The sequence below is a fragment of the Phyllopteryx taeniolatus genome, chromosome 4, assembly GCF_024500385.1.
Source record: "Phyllopteryx taeniolatus isolate TA_2022b chromosome 4, UOR_Ptae_1.2, whole genome shotgun sequence".
NCBI lineage: Eukaryota > Metazoa > Chordata > Actinopteri > Syngnathiformes > Syngnathidae > Phyllopteryx > Phyllopteryx taeniolatus.
Window position 1 is genome coordinate 12,967,626 of NC_084505.1, and position 22,806 is coordinate 12,990,431.

The 22,806-nt window shown below is 39.1% G+C and overlaps 1 protein-coding gene and 1 long non-coding RNA gene across 3 annotated transcripts; one reads left to right on the forward strand and one right to left on the reverse strand.

Annotated features, from left to right (window-relative positions):
- Positions 1 to 623: 623 nt before the first annotated feature.
- Positions 624 to 4,402, forward strand: LOC133476358 (uncharacterized). Of its 2 annotated transcripts, XR_009788036.1 has the most exons (4): positions 624 to 1,672; positions 3,150 to 3,423; positions 3,493 to 3,567; positions 3,987 to 4,402. It is a non-coding gene; the product is annotated as an uncharacterized LOC133476358 (long non-coding RNA). The 2 variants fall into 2 exon arrangements; XR_009788035.1 differs by having other exon boundaries at positions 694 to 3,423.
- On the reverse strand, positions 4,319 to 19,203 carry best2 (bestrophin 2). Its single transcript, XM_061769624.1, has 10 exons — positions 18,644 to 19,203; positions 17,162 to 17,376; positions 16,980 to 17,074; positions 15,372 to 15,605; positions 11,464 to 11,618; positions 11,296 to 11,373; positions 10,447 to 10,599; positions 10,266 to 10,346; positions 8,403 to 8,557; positions 4,319 to 7,028 (listed from the first exon to the last, which is right to left on the reverse strand). Exons 2-10 carry the CDS (start codon positions 17,323 to 17,325, stop codon positions 6,263 to 6,265), a joined length of 1,881 nt encoding a protein of 626 aa, XP_061625608.1. The 5' UTR covers positions 17,326 to 17,376; positions 18,644 to 19,203; the 3' UTR covers positions 4,319 to 6,262.
- Between the last annotated feature and the right edge of the window lie 3,603 nt (positions 19,204 to 22,806).

Here is a 22,806-nt window from a genome sequence, read left to right on the forward strand (position 1 = left end):
TCTTGTTTGTATATTTTATCCATATGACCCGCGATTGACTGGGAACCACTTCAAGGTGTACCTTGGCTCTCGCCCAAATGTCAACTTGGACAGGCTCTAGTTCAACCATGACCCAAATGAGGACAAGCAGTAACAAAATAAATGGATGGATGGATGGATAAAAGGGATTTTTACTCCCAACTATAATACAGTTGATATGACTTCTTGACCACTTCTAAGCAGCGTTGAGAAGATTACTTTGGAAATGTAGTTGGTTACAATTACAAATTACACTGTTAAAAAAATAATAATAATGTAACTATTCCAATTACTTTCTCAAAGTAATATAACTAATTATATTTGTTCACATTTTGATTAGTTTTCTCAATTTTCAATAAATTCGTCAACAGGACCATTGGATGTTTCCTCGAAAAAAGTGGATTAAAACCAAAGAACCCTGCGATTGGCTGCCCCGCCTCTCGCCCAGAGTCAGTTGCGATAGGTTCCAGGATGCCTGCGACCCTAGTGAGGCTAAGCGGTATGGAAAATGGATGGATGTAAACCTTTTCAAAATCACAGACAAACTAATAGATTGCACTAAAAAGTAGTGGTTCGAGGTCATGGTCATGTTTGAGACTACGGCAGAATGGCACTTAACCAGATTGAGAGAGCCAATCACAAGCGTCCACTTACGATAGAGAAAGTGATATTTAAAAATATATATATATGAAATTTTGCGGCAAATTTTTACAATGTAACTAAAATTGTAATCATGGAAAATTCCAACAGCAACAAATTTAATTGCACACTTTCTCCCGGGAAAGCAATGGATTACAATTAAATGCCTTTTGTATTTAATTTACATAATCTCATTACACGTAATTAGTTACTCCCCAACACTGCTGCTTCTAATGTATACATACACTCACCAGCCACAAAATGATGTGCATTATCTCATAAGATCCAAACAACCGCTGTATGAACTTTATTGTATTTACAAAGATAATAGCTTAAAACCAGAGCGATACTGTATTTAACAGTATGTTTCTCATTGTTGTGAAGAACTGCACTTCATATTTGTTTCTAATATTCGGATACATTTTTTGTCTACCTGGAGACAGAACAGGTAGATGTGTAATTGACAGCAAAAAAAAAAAACAGAAACAAAAAAAATATCACTTTGTACCTGTACTTAAAGGTCTATATTTTGACTATTTAGACATCCATAGAGTGAATCTCTAACATGGATTTAGTAGAAAAGCGTCAATTTCATTTAAAAAAACACCTCGAGTGTCCAGAAACCGGAGGAGCTGGAGAAAACCCACGCAGACAAGGGGAGAACATGCAAACTCGCACAGGCGAGGCAGGATTTGAATCCGCGTCCTCAAATGTACTAACCTGTCATCCACCGTGCCACCCCTTGTGTTGACCCTTTGTGTGAAATTATTAATATTATTATTATTACAATTTCAATATTGTTTGTGACCTAAGAGACTTACTCTGAACACATTTTCATAACAGGGCCTGCTTAATAACAGAAATCTGCATGGCTTTGTGTTTCTGTTGTCGCCTCTCATACAGTAAATATGTGACGCAAATTCCAAGAACTGTTTTTCTTCTTCACACTTTTCTTTCTTTTTGCTGCAGCAACAATAACAACAGCCTCAGCAACTCAGAGGCACGTGTAAAAAAAGTGAGATGTGCAAAAGAAAATACACACACACACACACACACACATGCACGCGCACACACGCACGCACGCACGCACACCGAGACATGATTGTAAGCGCAGCATTGAGGTGGTGAAGACTCAGAGCTTCACGGTTGAATTGAACCTTAAATGAGATTCAGTGTGAATCTTACATGCTGACCTCAGTGCTCGTTTCTGGGGAAACACACATACACACACCCTATTCTTTGAAATCCTCCTCCATATTTGTGTTTTCACACTTAATGGGAAAGACAAAACCACATTTCTAAAATCAGACCAAAGACTGGAATGGGTTGACCTTGTTCAAAATGCCTCTCAGGGACGGGAAATTGAGAAATCTCAACTAGCAACCAGTGGCTAGAAGTGTTTTATTGCTCAAGTGCACTCATCTCACTCTTTAGATCATGTCAACTGATAATTAGAGGATCTGTAATTTGTCTCTATTTACTGACTTTATACAGTCATGACTCAGTAAAGCATACTAGATGTTTGCAAGTTGTGGTCCTTTGCAGGAACCTACAAGCTTCAAATGACATGGACAGAAAACAAACTATTCTCCTTTGAAATCATGAAAGATGAGCAGTTGCCTATGTGGCCAAATCATCTTGATTTGCATTAGCAGCAAAATTATAAACTACAAATATGAACAAATTAGAAAGGAGTTAAAAAATAACACGGAAGGGAAATACAATAATAATAATAATAATAATTTAAACTAATATTAGAATTTGTCAAGTAATTTTTTTTCATCCTGTCAAGGCCAGTTATCAAATTGTACACCATCATAGATGCCCAGCTCCTGAATGAACTGGTCGCCAGCCAATCGCAGGGCACATATAAAAAAAAAAAAACATTCGCACTCACATTCACATCTATTGGCACTTTAGAGTCTTCAATCAACCTACCATGCATATTTTGGGATGTGGGAGGAAACTGGAGAACCTGTAGAAAACCAACGCAGGCACGGGGAGAACATGCAAACTTCACACAGGCGAGGATGGATTTGAACCTGGGTCCTTAGACCTTTAAGGCAGATGTCCTAACCAGTCGTCCACCGTGCCAACAATAGATAAATTTCCCTATAGAAAAACACCCTGTGTTACAAAAGGTTTTTTTAAAACAAAATCACTCTTAAAAAAAAGAAATTCACTCTAACAATGTTTTTTTTAAAATCCTGCAAAGCATAAAAGTAAAATTAAAAAAAGTGTAAATCCATTCATAAAAATATTTCTTCACAAAACTAGATTAACTTGATTGTTCTGAAAGAATTTATCGACATGAACCGGTTTATATAAAAATACCTGTACTGAACAAAGTCATCTTTTTTCTTTTTTTAAATTTTTGGCGAGAGTATAATTGCTAACACTCTTTTGAGAACACTCCTAAATCATTACTACATTTGAACATGAAGCCATTGTGCTAATGATATTGTGTGGTGTTTGTACCCGCTAATCCACAGGCCAATGAATGACTGGCCAAGAGTAAAAATGTCCGAGTCAGCAGGAGGGCATCTCTGTCCAGGCATAGAGCAGAACCAGACCAGTAAGCCTGCAGTGACTTCACATTTGATTGTTTCTGCTAACAACAAACCTGCTGCCTCGACTGTGAAAACAAATCATAATAAAAAATCAGCTGCAGAAAGAGGTAAGTGTGGACCAAGCTGAACGTTTCTGTTTAAAATCAAGTTCAATTGCGCAGTGATGACAACCAGAAAGGAAGCCAGAATGGCAGAGGTGGGTTTGGGTCTGTTGCGGCTTCTCTGAACTATTTATCCTATTAAATGAAAGATTCTGATTGGACAGGACTGTCTGGGAGAACATTCAAAGACACAGTGGGAGCAACAGGAAGAACTTCTCCTAACAGCCTGGAAAAGCATGGTGGGTATAAGAACACTTTCGTCATGTCTGGTGATTATTCGGAGGGATGCCATTTTTTTTTTCAGACTGAGTATCATACTTGCAAATGCCATTATGGCTTGCAATTGTAATAAAAATGTGTTTTATTTTATTTTTTTTAAATGCATGTGCTCCAATATCAATAATGAGCTTATTCTGACAAAGTAAGAAGTAAAAAGGCAGATCTGTTTATGAATGTAGCGAGTAATAGTAAAAAAATTGTCAGGAAACAAAATACTCAAATAAAGTACTTGTACTTAGTTACTTCCAACTAAGTAACTCCCTGGTCCAATTTCAGTGTAGTCAAATAACAGTACCAGATATCAAGATGTTGGTTATGAGGAGAAAATGACACAATGTTTCGACTCGGACTTAATAATTGTCCATGTTGCTCCCTGTAGTCTTCTGCTCTACAACAGCAGACTTTGTGTGAGGACCCCAGACCTCCAGACTCGGCCCAGTCCTTCCTGTCCAGACAGAGGCAATCATCCCGCCGCAAGAGAGTATTGCATCCGAGGTAGAGGCGTTCATCTTCCTCTTGATACGCATGGAAGTGAGACATCCCTTTTGGTTCGATGCAACACACTTCTTCTTCTGTCTTCTTTTGGCCTACTCATGAACACTAAGGAAATCAAGCATGGTCTGTATTTTTATGGACATGTATTTATTTCTTTTCCACTGTGGTGTTATTGCCCTCTGCTGGCAAATGATGTAATTTATCATACTTCCTGTCGGCTGTGTTGTTATGAAAAGAAATGCACCACATGCTATAAATAAATTGTTCTAAAATGTATCGTGGGAAACGATGCAAAATGACTGTCGATAGTTTAAGTTTATTCACTTCATTAACTATATGTTATATAATCTGGAAGAAATAAAACATCAAAATAATTCTACTGTATGTGCATGCCTTCTTTAGAGTCATAAAATAACCTCTTACTGTCATTTCAATACTTTACAGAGGTAGTGTTTGTTAAAGTTTAGTACAAAAAGTGCTTATTCACATCAGCCTTATCATGTTGTGGTTCCAGTAGTTTTACAAGAGGGGACTGCAACACTGGTTGCAAACATACTGTAGATGAAAAGAAATGAATAACAAATGTTTTGTCTCATAGCACCATGCTGCCTTCTTTTACAAAACTAATATAATATAGTAGACATAATATAGTGACATATATAACATATTAACAATATATAGCAAACAGTAAAGACAGTAACACAGTAAATGTCAAACACTTTTTTCCAACGGAGGCAAATTTGACCATCTAAACGTGATGACATTTGTTTACTCTACCTTACTCCAAGTTATATGATTATTGCAAATTGTACAACCCCAATTCCAATGAAGTCGGGACATTGTGTTAAACATAAATAAAAACAGAATACAATGATTTGCAAATCATGTTCGACCTATATTTAATTGAATACACTTCAAAGACAAGCTATTTAATGTTCAAACTGATAAACATTATTGTTTTTAGCAAATAATCATGGAATAAAGTGGAAAAGTGTTCTGTGGTCCGACGAGTCCACATTTCAAATTGTTTTTGGAAATTGTGGACGTCGTGTCCTCCGGGCCAAAGAGGAAAAGAACTATCCGGACTGTTACGGACGCAAAGGTCACAAGCCAGCATCTGTGATGTTATGGGGCTGTGTTAGTGGCCAATGGCATGGGTAATTTACACATCTGTGAAGGCATCATTAATGCTGAAAGGTACATACAGGTTTTGGAGAAACATATGCTGCCATCCAAGCAATTTCTTTTTCATGGACGCCCCTGCTTATTTCAGCAAAAGAATGCCAAACCACATTCTGCACGTGTTACAACAGTGTGACTTTGTAGTAAAATAGTGCGGGTACTAACTAGCCTGCCTGCAGTCCAGACCTGTCTCCCATTGAAAATGTGTGGCGCATTATGAAGCGTAAAATACGACAACGGAGACCCCGGACTGTTGAACAGCTGAAGCTGTACATCAAGCAAGAATGGAAAAGAATTCCACCTACAAATCTTCAACAATTAGTGTCCTCAGTTCCCAAACGTTTATTGAATGTTGTTAAAAGAAAAGGTGATGTAACACAGTGGTAAACATGACCCTGTCCCAGCTTTTTTGGAACGTGTTGTAGCCATGAAATTCTAAGCTAATGATTATTTGCTAAAAACAATCGCGTTGATAATTAAATATAGGTTGAACATGATTTGCAAATCATTGTATTCTGTTTTTATTTATGTTTAACACAACGTCCCCACTTCATTGGAATTGGGGTTGTATGTTAAAGATATTCTACTGTATTTACATTTCAATGATCATTCAGTCTAATCTTAAAAAAATGTGTATAAGTCCAAAAGACAGTGTCACAGGAGAATATTTTGTTTGTTTGTTTCTTTCTTTCTTTCTTTCCTTCTTTCTTTTGCATGGCCTGCAATTGCATGGATTTCCCCCGGGTACTCTGGCTTCCTCCCACATTCCAAAAACATGCATGTTAGGTTCATTGAAGACTCTAAACTGTCCTTTATTTGTGAATGTGAGTGTCCATAGCACCAGACGGTGTACCCCGCCTGTCACGTTAAGTCAGCCAGGATAGGCTCCAACTCACCCGCTACTCGAATGAGGATAAGCGGTATACAAGATGGATGGATAAATACAGCATTATAGTCAAATGACCAACTGCTGTGCGCCTAAGTCCCAGTCAGCTCTGATCCCATGCTGACACTCCGGAAGCGCTGGGGCTCCAAAGATGGCACAGTGAGGAAGGACGTTTTGTGTTGACCTAAAGAAGGATTAAGAATGGAGGGCACAGCTTTGTGGTGGTTGATCACAGGCTGCGAGCTGCAGTGCTCCAGACTGGAATGGGACGTGAGGTGAAACGGGAAAGGAGAGGGGTGATGGAAGGTGATGGGAATGGCGGAGGCTGGTCGAGTCTCTCTAGAGTGCTGAGGGGGAGGAGGAAGGCATAACACAGGAGATGGGAACTCTGCTTTCTCTCCTACCTCCTGTCTTGTGTAGCCATCTTCAAGACCACTCCCATGTGTCTCAGTGTCCTCATCCCCATGGCTAATGTCAGAGTTGCCCCGTGGCTTCTCCTTCTCGGCCCCAAACTGAATCTCCAACAGAGGTACTCTGGCGCTCTTCTCTTCCCGAAAACTACACACGGTGCTTTGGGTGTCCTGCCCAAGCCCAGATGGCAAAGAGCCCCCTTTACCTATTTTACAACTTTCGCTGTCGTCGTCATCGCTGATGCACTGGTCGATGCTGGGTGAATGATAGAGTCTCTGGAGCTGGGCTGAGGTGCGTCGCAGGGCTCCTCTCATGAAGCCGGTGTGCGAGGGGGCCGCATTAAGGAGCCGGTTGAAGAGAGCCATGTTGGGGTGACGGCTGACTGACTCCTCCATGTTCTCAGCGATCTCCTCTAGAGGCTGAAAGTGCATTTCCTCTTTGGGAATCCTGTCAGACAGCACATAGTTCTGTCAGTTCTTTGATAATCACACATATCACTGATGTTGTTGTTTGATCATTCTCTATCAGTGCTTGATAAATCTTTTTATTACACACCTTCAGAGGTGGTAAACATATTCACACTCTGTACTTATGTAAAAGTACAAATGCTTTTGTCAAAAGAAAGACTCATTAAAGTAGTACTGAATTAACTTTAAAAAGTACAGACTGAATTGTACTTTTGTAAAAAAGTAAAAATACTTTTACTGTCAATTATATGCAATACCTGTTTTGATAACTTGATAAAAAAACGAAAAAAAACTACACAAAATAATTTCTTTTTTTTTTTTTACTTTTATAATCATGTTACATGATGCCTTTTGTTTGTTTTTTTAAACCAAGAGCTAGATAGTGTTGGCTCGACTTTTATGCTATCAAACAATTAAAAAACAAAATAATTTTACAATCTTAAATAAGGCCACAGATGAGGACAATATTGCTTCTCCAAATCTGTGGTCGTCGTTGTTAATGCTCCCTGGTTCACTTTCCTCCATATCGCTGCTGTCCCTGTTTTTCTACCTGATAAGTCCCCAAGATTGCAGTCCATCCATCAAGATCTCAACCATGGTTGACTTAATCATTTACGTCTTATTTTACACAATGTCAGCAAGCCTATTTTGAATTATTAAGTTAAGTTCAATTGAGTGGAAAGTATACATACTGTATAAGATTTCAAATAGGTAGCCAAAGAATCTGGTTAAGTCAAGTCAAGGTTCTTTATGATTAGCGTCTGTCTTCATGTGTAAATGTTAACTTTCGCATTTTTTACGCACCAGATCGAATCGAGAATCGTATCGCTCCCATACTGAATCGAATCGTATCAAATCGTTCCACCCGGAAAGATATCATTTTTGAATCGAATCACTACTTGTGTATATAGCTATGTATCGAATCGGCCTCTTGCCGGAGATTCCCAACCCTAGTAAAAAGTCACCAGAAAACCACTCAAATAAAGTACAGATGCCTGACATCAACTCCAGTACAGTAACAAAGTATTTGTACATTGTTACTTTCCACCACTGCATGCCTTACTCTTGGTTTGTTATTTTTGGACAACTCTATTCTTCCATATTTTTGTGGGAACAGAAGACCCCCCTCCAAAAATGTATTGTAAAAAGTCTTCCCAGAAGAGAAGACCCTGTTATAGCTGAAAAGAGAAGACTCAATTATTTTCCATTTTGAATTCCTTTAAGTATCATGGCCATGTCTCCCAATACTTTTGTCCATATGGTGTACTTTTATTTTCCCATAGTTCCCAAGATGAAATGTAAAGGTCACAAGTTGATTGCACAGACAATGAGAAAGTGAAACCCAGAGACTCACGCCATGTCAAACGTTGACCCTTGGAAGGAGGGTTTGCGCAGGACAAAAAGAGTTGCAGCTGTATAAGGTGGTCTTGGGTTGGAGTCGTTCCAGTAGCGATCCCGTTCCATCCTAGGCAGATCGCCATACATCTCATCCACCGCCATCATGGACACCTGCAGAGTGGTCTTTAGTTGTAATTTGTTAACAGAAAAATCAACTACACAATCTTACACACCGCAACATTATGTACGCCTGCACAATCTATGAGATTTAAAGGTGGTGAGTGAGTGGATGCCTTGAGATACGAGTGACCCAACTTACGAGTTTTTTCAAGATACAAGATGTTGTTGGGACGTTTTTTAGCTTTGCCTTTCGAGCAAAAATTTGTGATACAAGCACTGTATGGTGGCAGCGAACTCAACCTTACCAACTCACTGTCTGCAGTATGGCAGATGCCGAACTATTCTTAAGCTTCAAGCTGTTTACCGACACTCCCAGTTGAGGTTTACTGTCAAACTAAACATAAAACAAAGAGAATTACACATTGTGGATTTAAAACACTCGCATAACTTTGCCTTAAAGTCTGCTAGCTTAATGCAAACACCAGCAGTGTGAAGTGAGGGCCTTCAGAGACTTCTCTGCTGGCCTAAACACTATCAAAAGCACTGAACTACAATTACAATTTAAAGGTGTTTTTTGTATTTATTTTTATTTTTTTAAATGGAATTGACAATTTTATACTAAGTCCATGTTAGAGAGTCACTCTATGGAGGTCTAAATAGCCAAAATATGGTACCTTTAATGAAATTATGAGTTAATTATTATTCATATTTATTATAATAAAACCTATGTAACAAAATATATTAATTTATTTCCAACAGTCTTTTGTCTTCATTTCATAGCATGTGTCTTGGCTGCCCAGCTTCCTGTCGTGTACAGTATATGTATATTCAGTTAGTTATAAAATATATGTAATCACAATGAAATGCAGTGGCAATTGTGTATAATGTCATGATACAGTGAGATGATTATACATTGGTACGTTTTTCACAGTCATTATAGCTCTATGAGGGAAACCATAAGTATGATGTGGCCCGTAGTGAAAATGGGTTTGACACCCCTGGTTTACAACAGCAATGATAATAATATACATTTCAATAAGACGCAGTGCACTACGAACCCTAATTCCAATGAAGTTGGGACATAGTATAAAACGAAATACAATGATTTGCAAATCCTTTTCAACCTATTCAATTGAATACACTACAAAGAAACACAGTTGTTCACAAAGTGGTGAACCTCGTTCCATCCTTGCTTTTGAACAACTGAGCCTTTCAGGGGATGCTCCTTTTATACCCTTTTATACTTATGACACTCACCTGATTCCAATTAACCTGTTCACCAGTGGGATGTTCCAAACGGATGTTTTGTTTTGTTTTTTGCATTCCTCAACTTTCCCAGTCTTTTGTTGCCCCTGTCCCAGATTTTTTTAGAACAAGGTGCAGGCATCAAATTTGAAATCAGACAATATTTGCAAAAAAACAATAACGTTCATCAGTTTGAACATTAAATACTGTATCTTGTCTTTGTGGTGTATTTGATTGAATATAGGATGAAAAGTATTTGCAAATCATTGTAGTCTGTTTTATTTACGTTTTACACAATGTCCCAAAATCTTTGGAATTGAGGGTTGTACAACAACAAAAACAAATTCTTTGATTATTACTTCTTTAACAACGCGGGTGAAAAAGCACAATACAGTACAGCTCTTGTATCAAATGTAATTAGGTGTAACGATGTTCCCAGTGAAGTTTCATTACAGTGATAAGAGTTTTAACACAGCAGCCTGAGGATCACGTAAAATGACTAGCATCAGCCAACCTGGAAATTTCTGTCAATCAACCAGTTTGTCTCAAAATCATCGTCATCTTCTCCAAAAGGGTTGATCAGCTGCTCTGCAACCTTTAGGAAAATAAACATTTGGGAAATGAAATATTAAAACGGCAATTGAATGCATTTCATTTTATTCATTAAAAGCAAACACGACGTCGTAGCTGCTGACCTTGAGCCACCCGGCATAAAAGAAAAACTGCAGCAGGGTGAAGATGGGAATGTAGAGGTCAAGGTCATGGCCTGGATAACCTTGATTAGGATCCAGGAACTGGCGACCAATCAGACATACCAGGAAAAAACTGTACACAGCTAAAGTGACTACCTGCAGGACGGAAAAGGGAACAGGTTACACTTTTCTTTGATTTTATTGACTGAATAATTGGGTCATGCAACATGGCAGAGACAAATACATACATAGGTATGCACTTTTCTAATTAATATGACTACGTATATGATTCATTTATTTCAAATTATTTTGTGGTCCCCCAAGCTACGACCTGTGGAAACCGGTCGGTCCGGGAGCCCAGTTTGAGAACCTCTTTGCTATGTGGTTATACCTTCACTGGACACATCAGTAAGTATGCCTGCACAAGGGAATGAAGTGCAATATATGAGCAACAGAAAAAGCTCTGTCTTTACAAGCATAATGAATAATGTTTGGATTTGAAAGTCAGACCTATTAATCTGAATTGTGTTTATTATTGTGGTTGTATTTTGCTCGGGCTCACGGATAGTGCATGGCTCCCTCGCAGGCAGCGAGGCTTCATTTCCCACTCAGTGTATGAATGCTATGTCTGCATGTCTGGTATGTATTTGTAATATGTATCCTAATATACAGAATGTGCAGACGAGTCCCACAGCTATGGGACAGTGTTTTGATAGTCACTGAATAGATTTTGTTTTATTCTACCATTCAGGTAATTCATTTTCCTTTATGTTATTAAAATGTATGCATCCTCACAAGGAGCGTCTGAAGAGAGATTGTATTTGGGAGAGGACGAAGCATCTGCCTGCTTACCTGAGTATAGACCAGTGGAACACTGATCATGTCATAATGAAACAGCATGCCGCATTTCCCCCTGAACACATTCAGCTCCTGCTTGAAAACGGTCACAATGCTATGTGAGATCACATTACATCAATCCTCCCCGTGTGCGTGCGTGCGTTTGTGTGTGTGATGACACACCTCCAGCAGCAGCTTGAGCATGTGATCATCTTTGATGCGGCCTTCGCAGCGGGCCACAGCAGCCAGATTGGTGAACCACACACAAGGGATCCAGTATTTGTTGTAAGGAGAGTGGAGGCCTTCAAAGTTCTTCCGCTCCTCTCTAGTCATGAATCCTGCACAGTTTTCAACTGCTAATGTAAATTGTCTTGAAATAGCAAGTCAGACTTTCATTTGCAGAACAGCCAACAATAAGTGAGTGACAACAGGATCCTTGATCTCAGACTTTTTAGCACTGTAGCTTCAGGGAATATTAACCCAATGTAAAAGTATTGGGACATTGACTAATACAGGTGCTAGATAGATTAGGAGTAAGTCAATTTATTTCAGTAGCTCAATTCAAAAAGTGAAACTATTACACATATCAATTCAACTACTTTTCAGAAGGCCAATTCCCATCTCATCCTTCCATCCATTCTCAACAGCGCTTATCCTGGTTAGGGTCACAGGGTGCTGAAGCCTATCCCAGCTGACTTTGGGCAGAAGGCAGACTACACCCTGAACTGGTCGCCAGTCAGTCGCAGGCAGTAACGTGTTATTGCATTTTGACAAATGATCAAAGTAATACGTTACTTTCCTCTGGGAGAGTAATCAGACTGCAGTTACTTTTAAGCCATCAATGTCTCTCACTAAGTATTGATTTGTGGTTGCTGGTGACTCAAAAAAAAAAATTGCAGTGCAGCTATTCAATAACATTTAACTGTTCACGCAGACTGCAGAAGCGGACGAAAGCGATTGGGATGTGAGTGTTGATTCTACAATGCACAGTGACGGTGCAGTACCATAAAAGTGCAAAGAAATGCACGATTTCACTATCGCCACACTATTTTTGTTATTTTCCTTTGTCAAAAGTGTATTTGATTGTTGTTACTTTTTTATTTACACATTAAGAATACAGTTTTACTGTCGTGTTAAGTGCGCAATTCATTGTGGGTTAATTATTCATACCGAAATGCGCGGTCATAAATCGTCCTACAATAAGGACCGACTCACGGAAGGACTTACAATACTTATCTTAAATAATATTTACAATGAAAAGTGCGAACTTTCAAGTTTGTCTGTAGTCCATACTGTGACGGTTGCACGGCTGACGTCTTGTAAGTAAGTGCTCCCCCCCCCTCCCCCCATCCCGTCAATCACCCACAGCTTTGCTAGTTAAATAGTTGCGTAATCTTGTCACATTTTCTCGCTCTTCGCATCAAAATTGCAATGGTGTGTCTGTGTGTGTGTGTTCGTGTGTGTGCACAATTGGACGCGCACGCACATTACACACAGTTGCCTTCATGGACCACAATCAGCATCCATCTAGCTATCCGTTAAGATTGGAGTAGTTTACTGAGAATGGTCTGTTTGTTTACATTTAGGAACTTACTGTACTGTGTTGTGATGTCAAGTCTGCACTAAGTTGCTGATTTAATGTGGCTTCAACGACACAAATATTTAAGTTATTGGTTCATATTGATGACATCATTCTGTAACTTGTGTGGAGTACATTACCACGTAATGGGTACAGTTAAGCTAATGCTTTTTTTTTTGTACTGTGGATACTTGATATTCGTGCCACTTGGCAGCTGCTGAAAATAACTAAAAAGTGACTTACTTCTAACTTAGTTACTTTTGAAATCTAGTAATCAGTAAAGTAACTCAGTTACTTTTAAGCTCAAGTAATCAGTAAAGTAACTAAGTAATTGTGCCAACACTGGTTGCAGGGCACACAATTCCCATCTAATTTCTAGAATTTCTTGATGTCATGATTTTGGGGTTTAGTAACTGCAAGCTATAATAAGCAAAATTATAAAAATAAAATAAAATCATTAAGTAGTTCACTTAAGGTGTGTGCAAAGGTGGGTAGGAACACGTTTCATTTACTCCGTTACATTTACTCTAGTAACATTTTGGATCAATTGTACATGTCAGTAGTTATAGTGAAGCATACTTTTTACTTTTACTTGAGGATTTATATTAAGAAGAAACGGTACTTTTACTAATCTACGCGCTGCTCACTACTTTTATTTATCAATAATTCCATGCGTGATCTATTTTTAGACGTCTGTTTTTGATTTCTGCATCGGGCGTCGTTTCACCAATCCATGGTGATGTTTGACTGAAATTCACCAATCAAACGACACAAGAAAGTCTCATGTCCGCACACAAAGTCTTCTATTGGGCTTTGGAGACCATTCAGCATGAGTCGTGACTGCCGCGCGAGACTCGTGTCTTTATTATAAACTACGAAAAACAACAGCTTTAACATGCAGCATAGTTTTGTTACTGCCCAAACTTGGATATCTCAGCCTACTTCTAACTTGAGAAAAAAAAAGAAGTTGCAGATGTTTTTGCTGTTGTTTTGGCTGTGCATTTGGCAACAATTGCATACTTTTTATATCCACACCACCCTTGTTCCTGTTTTTGTAATCTGCCTGGTGAGCCTACATTATTGTGTTGTTGAATAGAAACAATATAGTATAAGGCCATTTCTTGGCACTGAATTTGCCTTAATTTGTTATTTTACAAAGGTTTTATTCTATAAAGATTTTATTTCATGTTTTAGATTAAGTGATATTTCAATATCTGAATTTGCACATTCATATTTTATTTAGTCATTTTTATTTTATTTGACATTCATGCTCTGATTTAAAAGATAAATCAGAAGTTATTCACTAGTTACTCAGTACTTGGATTTTTTTTCACTGAGTACTTTCTTACTCTTACTTAAGTAATTATTTGGAGGACTACATTTTGCTTTTACTTGAGTCATATTATTTTGAAGTAATAGTACTCTTCCATCCATCCATCCATCCATTATCTGAGCCGCTTCTCCTCACTAGGGTCGCGGGCGTGCTGGAGCCTATCCCAGCTGTCATCGGGCAGGAGGCGGGGTACACCCTGAACTGGTTGCCAGCCAATCGCAGGGCACATTGAAACAAACAACCATTCGCACTCACAGTCATGCCTACAGGCAATTTAGAGTCTCCAATTAATGCATGTTTTTGGGATGTGGGAGGAAACCGGAGTGCCCGGAGAAAACCCACCCAGGCACGGGGAGAACATGCAAACTCCACACAGGCGGACAGGCGGGGATTGAACCCAGCACCTCAGAACTGTGAGGCTGACGCTCTAACCAGTCGTCCACCGTGCCGTGTAATAGTACTCTTACTTTAGTAAAATATTTGGCTACTCTATCCACCTCTGCTTGTGTGAATCTATACATTTAGTTTTTTTTTTATTTTATTTTATTGAACTACAGTATTGTAAAAGAGATGGATGGATGGATAGAATTGAACTAATGAAATGAGGTGCACCAGTACACCTTTAAGAAGTGAGAACACAGGGACACAGTTTCACAATAACACTTTCTACTGTATGTTGGAGTACGTCTGTGAAGATTTTTGTCCATTCATCCAGATGAACATTTGTGAGGACCTGAGAGCAGGCATCATGGCTCACCATCTCCGTTCTAGATCATCCCAAAAGTGTTTGATGAGCTTACTTTGTGCACTGGGAACAGAATAGGCCCTTCCCCAAACTGTTCCTACAAAGTTGGAAGATTGGAATTGTCCAAAATGTCATGAAGAAATGTAAGAAGAAATACAATTCTTTCAATCAACATCGCAGTGCAGATAAAACTTGGTATTTCAACAGGACTGAACCATGTATCTTTCAAAAATTGTAAGCTACTGCTTAGTCACAGAGGTGATAACTTATTTTTATCCGCCACGATGTGCCTGTCTATGTGATGCGTTCTGCACTCAAACATGGCGTGAATGTCCAGAAGAGGAATCAGGTCATTGATGATATTGAGGAAAGTAAAGTAAGTTATATCGTGGAGCATCTGCACAACATGCTCTTTATTACCACCAGACACTCACCAGCCTCCACCACGTGATCCATGGTGGGGAAACGCTTGAAGACAGCTGTGCTGACAGATCTGAGGATGAGCAGGGCTGACAGACTGGCATAACGCATCATGGTGCGTCTGAGCAGGCGGCCTCGCTCGTCATTTCCCTGGAGGCCCCCCGAGAGGACACACATGAGCCGATCGGGAAGCGGGATGCTCGTGTACTGGTTCCACCACCGGTTCACCACCAGGGTCACGTAGAAACCTGTTCCCAGTGTTCCAGAAAGAGGAAACGCAAGCCAAGGGTCAACCGTGCTGTTGGCAAGGCTGTATCAAAGCACAAGCTGAAATTTCATCATTTTGACCATTTGGCTGAATTCACTGTTGAATGAAAATACTTCTGAACATGAAAAAAAAATCCAGAACATCGGATTGGAAAGTCATAGGTAGTTCATCGTGTACATTTTGGGGGTTGTGTCAGTTTTCACGGCCTCTGATCACCTTAATCTGACTCTGACTGTTTTCCAAACCTAAGATACTATTACATACAGTAATGGTGAGGTGTTCCGGGCACGTCCCACCAGGAGGAGACCCCGGGGACGACCCAGGACACGCTGGAGAGACTACGTCTCTCGGCTTGCCTGGGAACGTCTCGGGATCCCCTCGGAAGAGCTGGGGGAAGTGGCTGGGGAGAGGGAAGTCTGGACTTCTCTGCTAAATCTACTGCCACCGCGACCTGACCTCTTAACTTCTTTAAGATGAAACACCACCCTGTTTGTCCAATAATTTACAAACCCCAAATCCAATGAAGTTGGAAAATTGTGTAAAACGTAAATAAAAACACAATACAATGATTTGCAAATCCTTTTCAACCTATATTCAACTAAATACACTACAAAAACAAGATATTCAATGTTCAAACTGATGAACGTTATTGTTTTATTGTAAATATTCTCTCATTTTGAATGGACAATCGGCTATATCGGACAACCCCCCCCTACCCCCATTAGTCCGTTCTATCAAGGTTTTACTGTACAAATACATATACAACAAACTCTACTTTGTGATATGATTACATATTTACAGAATAAATTACATTACATTACATAATACCATATGATGAATAAAAGTTTCATAACAGGCAAAAAACAGGTGCAGCGATCATGCATCATCCCTTACGTACTTTTTAATCGGGATGAATGAGGTGAATTTTATTATTTGTTGCAGAGCGTTCCAGTCATTTGGGGCAGAAAATTGAAAAGAAGATCAACCAAAAATAGTGTTGAGTTTGACAACAAAGAGGTTAATAAACCTGCTGCAATGGAGAGTGCAGGTGGTGGTATTCACGGTGAGCAGAGAAGGAAGATTGGATGGGGTCTTACCAATGAGTGTTTTATTGATAAACATGGTCCAAAAATATGCATGTTAGGTTCAATGAACACTAAATAAATTGCCTATAGGTGTGAATGTGAGCATGATTGGTTGGGCGTTTGTCTATATGTGACCTGCAATTGACTGGCAACCAGGCCAGTGTGTACGCCGCCTCTCGCCTTAATTTTAAAGTCAGCTGATCATATGATCGTAAGAAAGGTAAAACCCAAAGAGATAATGGTCTTGTATAGTTGGCAGTACAGCTTACCCAGTACAAAGGACATTGGGATGAGACTGGCATAGTGGTTGCAATAAATTGCCAGCTTCTCAAAATACCTTTTCTCATCATCAGGCAGGAAAAATCTAAAAGAAGACAATTGTCGTTAGAAATCTAACCTAACAATTGCGAATCAAAGAATTACAGACATGAGCACCTTTAGACTTCATTACCTGTATGTGATACTGATGGCCGTGTACATGGCGAAGAAAGCCAGGAACTCCTTATACAACACTTTGTAGATACTGCCTTTCCAAGCCAAAAGCAGCTTGGAGAAACCACAGAAGCGAGCGTTTGCAACTCTGGCCGTGTAGGTGACAGTCATTGTCAACAGCATGCACCGGCTCAGCAGAAACAATATAGGGTTGGAGTCACCTCACTCTAATACCTGCATGTAGAACACAAACAAAATGGGATAGAGTAGTGGTTCTGACACTTTTCACAAAAAGTACCACCTCATAAAATATGTATCTCTCCAAGTACCACCATTATGACCAACATTAATATAAGAATGTAAGAAAAATGTTTTATTCCTGAAAAGCACATTTATTATTGTAAGCAACTGCAACATTATTCATAGTTTCAACAATAACACTGTGCTTAAATACTATAGGAAAACAAAACAACCTTCTTAAATAATTCAATTTAAAACTGTATTGCACATGAAAGTTAAATATAAATTGTACCTCCAATAGCATTTTTAAAGCAAACAGTTAAAGATGAAATGCAAATGTGTTGTATTAAAAATTGAAATACAACTGAACTGTATTTAAATAAAAAAGTACTGTACTTAAAAAGTAAAAAATGTGCTGTACTGGATTTTTAAAAAGTTTAAACAGGCCAGCAAGCTTCATTCTAATATGTTTGATCATATTTATTTTTTTATGTTTAATTCAGTGGTTCTTTTGTTTACCACGAGAGGGAGCCCGCATATACTACTAGTGGTACTTGTGCCACACTGAGAATCATTGGGACAGAGGACACTGAAACCTATAGTTTATCAATTAATAATTCTTTTAATGTCATTGTAAACCTATGTTATTCATTGAAACATCCATTTTAAAATCCCAATTTTAACTGACCTGAAAATGACTATAATACATTTATTCATCTACGATTGACAGGCAACCAGTCCAGGGTGTACCATGCCTGCCACCCAGTCAGCTGGGAAAGTCTCCAGCTCACCCGTGACCCTAATGAGGACAAGCGCTACAGAAAATGAATGGATATTTATTCATGTTTTATTATTGTGGTTATAGTTTACAGTGGCATAGCATCACATGATATTCAGAGATGTTGCTAAATAAGGTAACCAAAATAATACCAAGATCTCTAAGATACAGTGCAGTTACACCACTGTAACCACAGTTTTAACAAATGATGATTTAACTGCAACTCACACATACTTGAAAGTTGTTTTGCTTTTTAAACTTTAACTTACAGTTGAGGATAATTTGCATAAATAATGGTATTATTGTATTTACATTTTCTGTATGATTATTTTAGTGTCTGGGGGTTAAAGTTTGAAGATAACTTACAGTAGGTTACCAAAACTGGTTCCTTGACAACATCTGTGATCATCTTAGTTTTGGTTTAATCAATCATATTTCAACTTAATATTTACTTATCATGTGTTTTAAACAGAAAGATCTTACCTGTTGTAGTCTAGAGGTGCATAGTGGTCCATGGGAGAAGTGACTTGTGTTGACATTGAGGTAGAAGTCCTCTCCGAGTGTGAGCTCCAATGGTGCTTTTGGCTCCTGAACACAAAACCCTGACGTCCCCCGGCGTCTACATGGCACTAATCCTTGGAACCTTCTTGGTGCGTCCAGTGGTCAGTGCGCCCCGGGGTAAATCCCCAAATCGAGGAGGAGGAGGAGCTCGTTAGTGCGGTTCCCGACCGGGAGAGAACGGCTGGATGATGGAACACAAGCGACAGGCCGTAACTAGCGAACAGGACTGGAGGAAATTATACAACACGAGCAAGTGGACCTCGACAAACCTTTGTGTTGAGTATAAAGCAAAAACAAACAAACAAACAATGAAAACATGTTGATGATCCCATGAAACACAGATGTAAATTGAAACTATGGCCATCTTCTCCTAAAAATAAAATCAACTCTTCAGTGTTTCTCATGTATTGCTGCAGACCTCCGATGTGAAAGGTTAACTGTAGCTTCACGCTTTGTCAAAATCAATCCATTGCCCAGTTGGAGCGCTTGTGGAGTGTGTGTATGTGTTTCTCGAACCACTACTAAAGGTGCCATGCTCACCAATAAGACCACAAAAAGACTCTCAGTCGAATTAAATGTATTTCATTAACACTAGTAACATCATTTAAAGAAATTTCCACAGAAAATGATTAAAAAAACATTTTTTTTTTACTCATATGCATTCGCTGATAGGATTTACTTGCAGCATCACAAAACAGCATCAACCAGGTCAATCTGTATCCATATCCAAATGCTCAGTTTACAGTACATGGTGGGTGACATTCACTAATTCATAATTAACAATGCACTTCATGACACTGGACAAGTATTTCTACTGTATAATGTTCTCGTAAAATTCTGAAAAAAATATTTGACTGTGAAGAGTTTAAAACCTCGTGCTGAGATTTCAGCACGAGGTTTTAAAAATGTTTTAGTTCAGATACTGCCTTTAAATCTCAGGATGATGCCACAGAACACAAAGAAAGAAACCACTGATTGAATAGTTAAGTTCCTTAAAACTGTCCAGGAGGCTTAGGTGTATCCATCCATCCATTATCTGAGCCGCTTCTCCTCACTAGGGTCGCGGGCGTGCTGGAGCCTATCCCAGCTGTCATCGGGCAGGAGGCGGGGTACACCCTGAACTGGTTGCCAGCCAATCGCAGGGCACATAGAAACAAACAACCATTCACACTCACAATCATGCCTACGGGCAATTTAGAGTCTCCAATTAATGCATGTTTTTTATTTGGGAGGAAACCGGAGTGCCCGGAGAAAACCCACGCAGGCACGGGGAGAACATGCAAACTCCACACAGGCGGGGACGGGGATTGAACCCCGCACCTCAGAACTGTGAAGCTGACGCTCCAACCAGTCGTCCACCGTGCCGCCGGCTTAGGTGTAATTCTAGATAACATTAAAATAATATATCAGGCTCTATACTTGTAGATTGCGCAACATACGCCGGTGCGCATCTTGATATTCGGACAAGCGCAAGGTTCACTGCGTGTGTTTATCTATATGGTAGACCAGTCAGCGCCAAGCTAGGTGGTATTGGCGCAGCGAGGGTGTGTCCTTTGGCTTCCACCCGGAGCATGAGACATTTTGGTGATGAGGGCTCTATTTTCAGTGATGCATTTTTATTCTCGTCCAAGTGCAAGATCTTGGTGTACAGAAAGTCCATCTAAACTTGACCAAGTTGTCGTGCGGGGATCGAATGTGATATTGGTGAATCTGATCAGTGTACATGCAGAGTGGGAATCCAAATCTCTTAAATCATCCGAATTAGTTCATTATTAATATCATTATCATTATTATTGTCCACACATTGGACAACTGTTTAGGACATCTGCCTCATAGTTCTGAGGACACAGGTTCAAATCCGGCCTCGCCTGTGTAGAGTTGTATGTTCTCCCTGTGCCTGCGTGGGTTTCCTCCCACATCACATAAACATGCATGGTAGGTTAAGTGAAAAGTCTAAATTGTCCGTAGGTGTGAATGTGAGTGTAAATGGTTTAACTGACAACAATGACAAAGAACGAGGTATTTGTAATTCACTAATGGGAGATGAACTATGACTACACTGATATACAAAATGACTGCTCAGGGGCCGAATATTAACGTAGATTAGTGTGGTCAAGATGCTATGATTCAATGTAATTTACTTTTTACGTAAACAGCTCTATGCCCTGCGACGGGCTGGCGACCACTTCAGGGTGTACCCCGCCTCTCGCCCAGAGTCAGCTGGGATAGGCTCCAGCACACCCGCGACGCTCGTGAGGATAAGCAGTTCGGAAAATGGAATGGATACAGTATACATCTAAATATAAATGTTAAATATGTATATAAATGTTAAATATATATATAAATCTTAAATGTAAATTTAAATCTTAAAACTAAATGTAAAATATATATATAAATGTTAAATCTCTATATAAACAAATCTTAAATTTAAAACTATATTTAAAACAATTAGTGTCCTCAGTTCCCAAACGTTTATTGAATGCTGTTAAAAGAAAAGGTGATATAACACAGTGGTAAACATGACCCTGTCCCAGCTTGTTTGGAACGTGTTGTAGTCATAAAATTCTAAATTAAGGATTATTAAAACAATTAAGGATTATTAAAACAATCAAATTGATCAGTTTGAACATTAAATATCTTGTCTTTGTAGTGTTTTCAATTAAATATAGGTTGAACATGGTTTGCAAATCATTATATTGTTTTTATTTATGTTCAAAACAACGTCCCAACTTCATTGGAATTTGAGTTGTAAATGTTTCAGGTCAAACTAACTATTTAGCTAATATGCAAATCCACACTGCCAAGAAACAGAACTACCAAAATAAAATCTGTTTGTAGTGTCAAATAACGTATAAAAACATCTAATGCAGGTTGATCACAACCTGAAAAGACAAACGAGTTACAGGAACTTTATTTGATGAGTACTTTGAGCGTTTACTTTCATGAAGAAGTGCCGCTTCGCCACAGCTCTGCAATGGGTTATGGCTGGGTGCAGCTAGAAGATGCCGCTTCTCCCTCAGCCTCCTTTCTCAAGCAAGGAAGCTAGCTAGCTAGCTAACACAGCCACCGGCATCTGCCGCAGTGCCTCTGCCATCGGCCGCCGTCCACCTTCAGTGGTGCACACCCGAAGCAGACAGCGGCCATTCGTGTGGACGTCGCGGGAGTCGGGTGCGCAAGGAAGGAAGGGGGGGACTACGTGCTGTAATGCCCGGGTGAAACAACCCCACAGCAGCAGCAGCAACAGTTCTTTTTTGCTCCCCTCACCCCCATTGCCACTTGATTTTCCAAATCCACCTCCAGGGCTGACGTCCGGCTCTCTCGCGGCCGGCGAGCAAGCACTCTGAGGCGGGCAGGCCAGTGGGGAGCACCAGTCTGTGGCTGGTGTCTCTTTTCTTCCGACCTGCTACCGCCCGTTTTCCACGCGACACTTCTTCATAAAAGTGACACTAAACACTCGAAGTACTCGTCAAATAAAGTTTCCATAACTGGTCTGTCATTTCAAGTAGAAATAATATATTTCCAAGGGTCCATCTGTCTTCTTTGATGCTACAAACACACAGCTTTTATTTTGGTACTTCCATTTCTTGGCAGTGTGGATTTGCATATTAGCTCATTATTTAGCTTGACCATAAACATTTAGATTTAGCATTTAACATGTATATTTATAATTATATTTATTTAACATTTAAATATATAACATTTAGTTTTAATATTTATATTTAAAGCTTTATAGATTGAACATTTAGTTTTATGATTTATATTTAAATTTACATAAGATTTATATTTATTTAACATTTACATTTAAGTTATATTTAGATATATATTTAACATTTATATTTTATACTTAGATATATATTTAACAGTTAAATATTTAACAGTTAAATATTTAACATTTTGATTTGAGATTTAGGTGTAACATTTATTATTTGGATTTAACTATAAAGTTGACAAATATTGTAAATGTGCATAAAAGTAACTCCAGTTTTTAAATATGTTTTGAAGTTAAATGTGACAAAATGTTGTTGTTATTTTTTGGCATGAGGAGCTTTACAAACGGCCCCCCATAGTCTTTTGCCACACTGGCC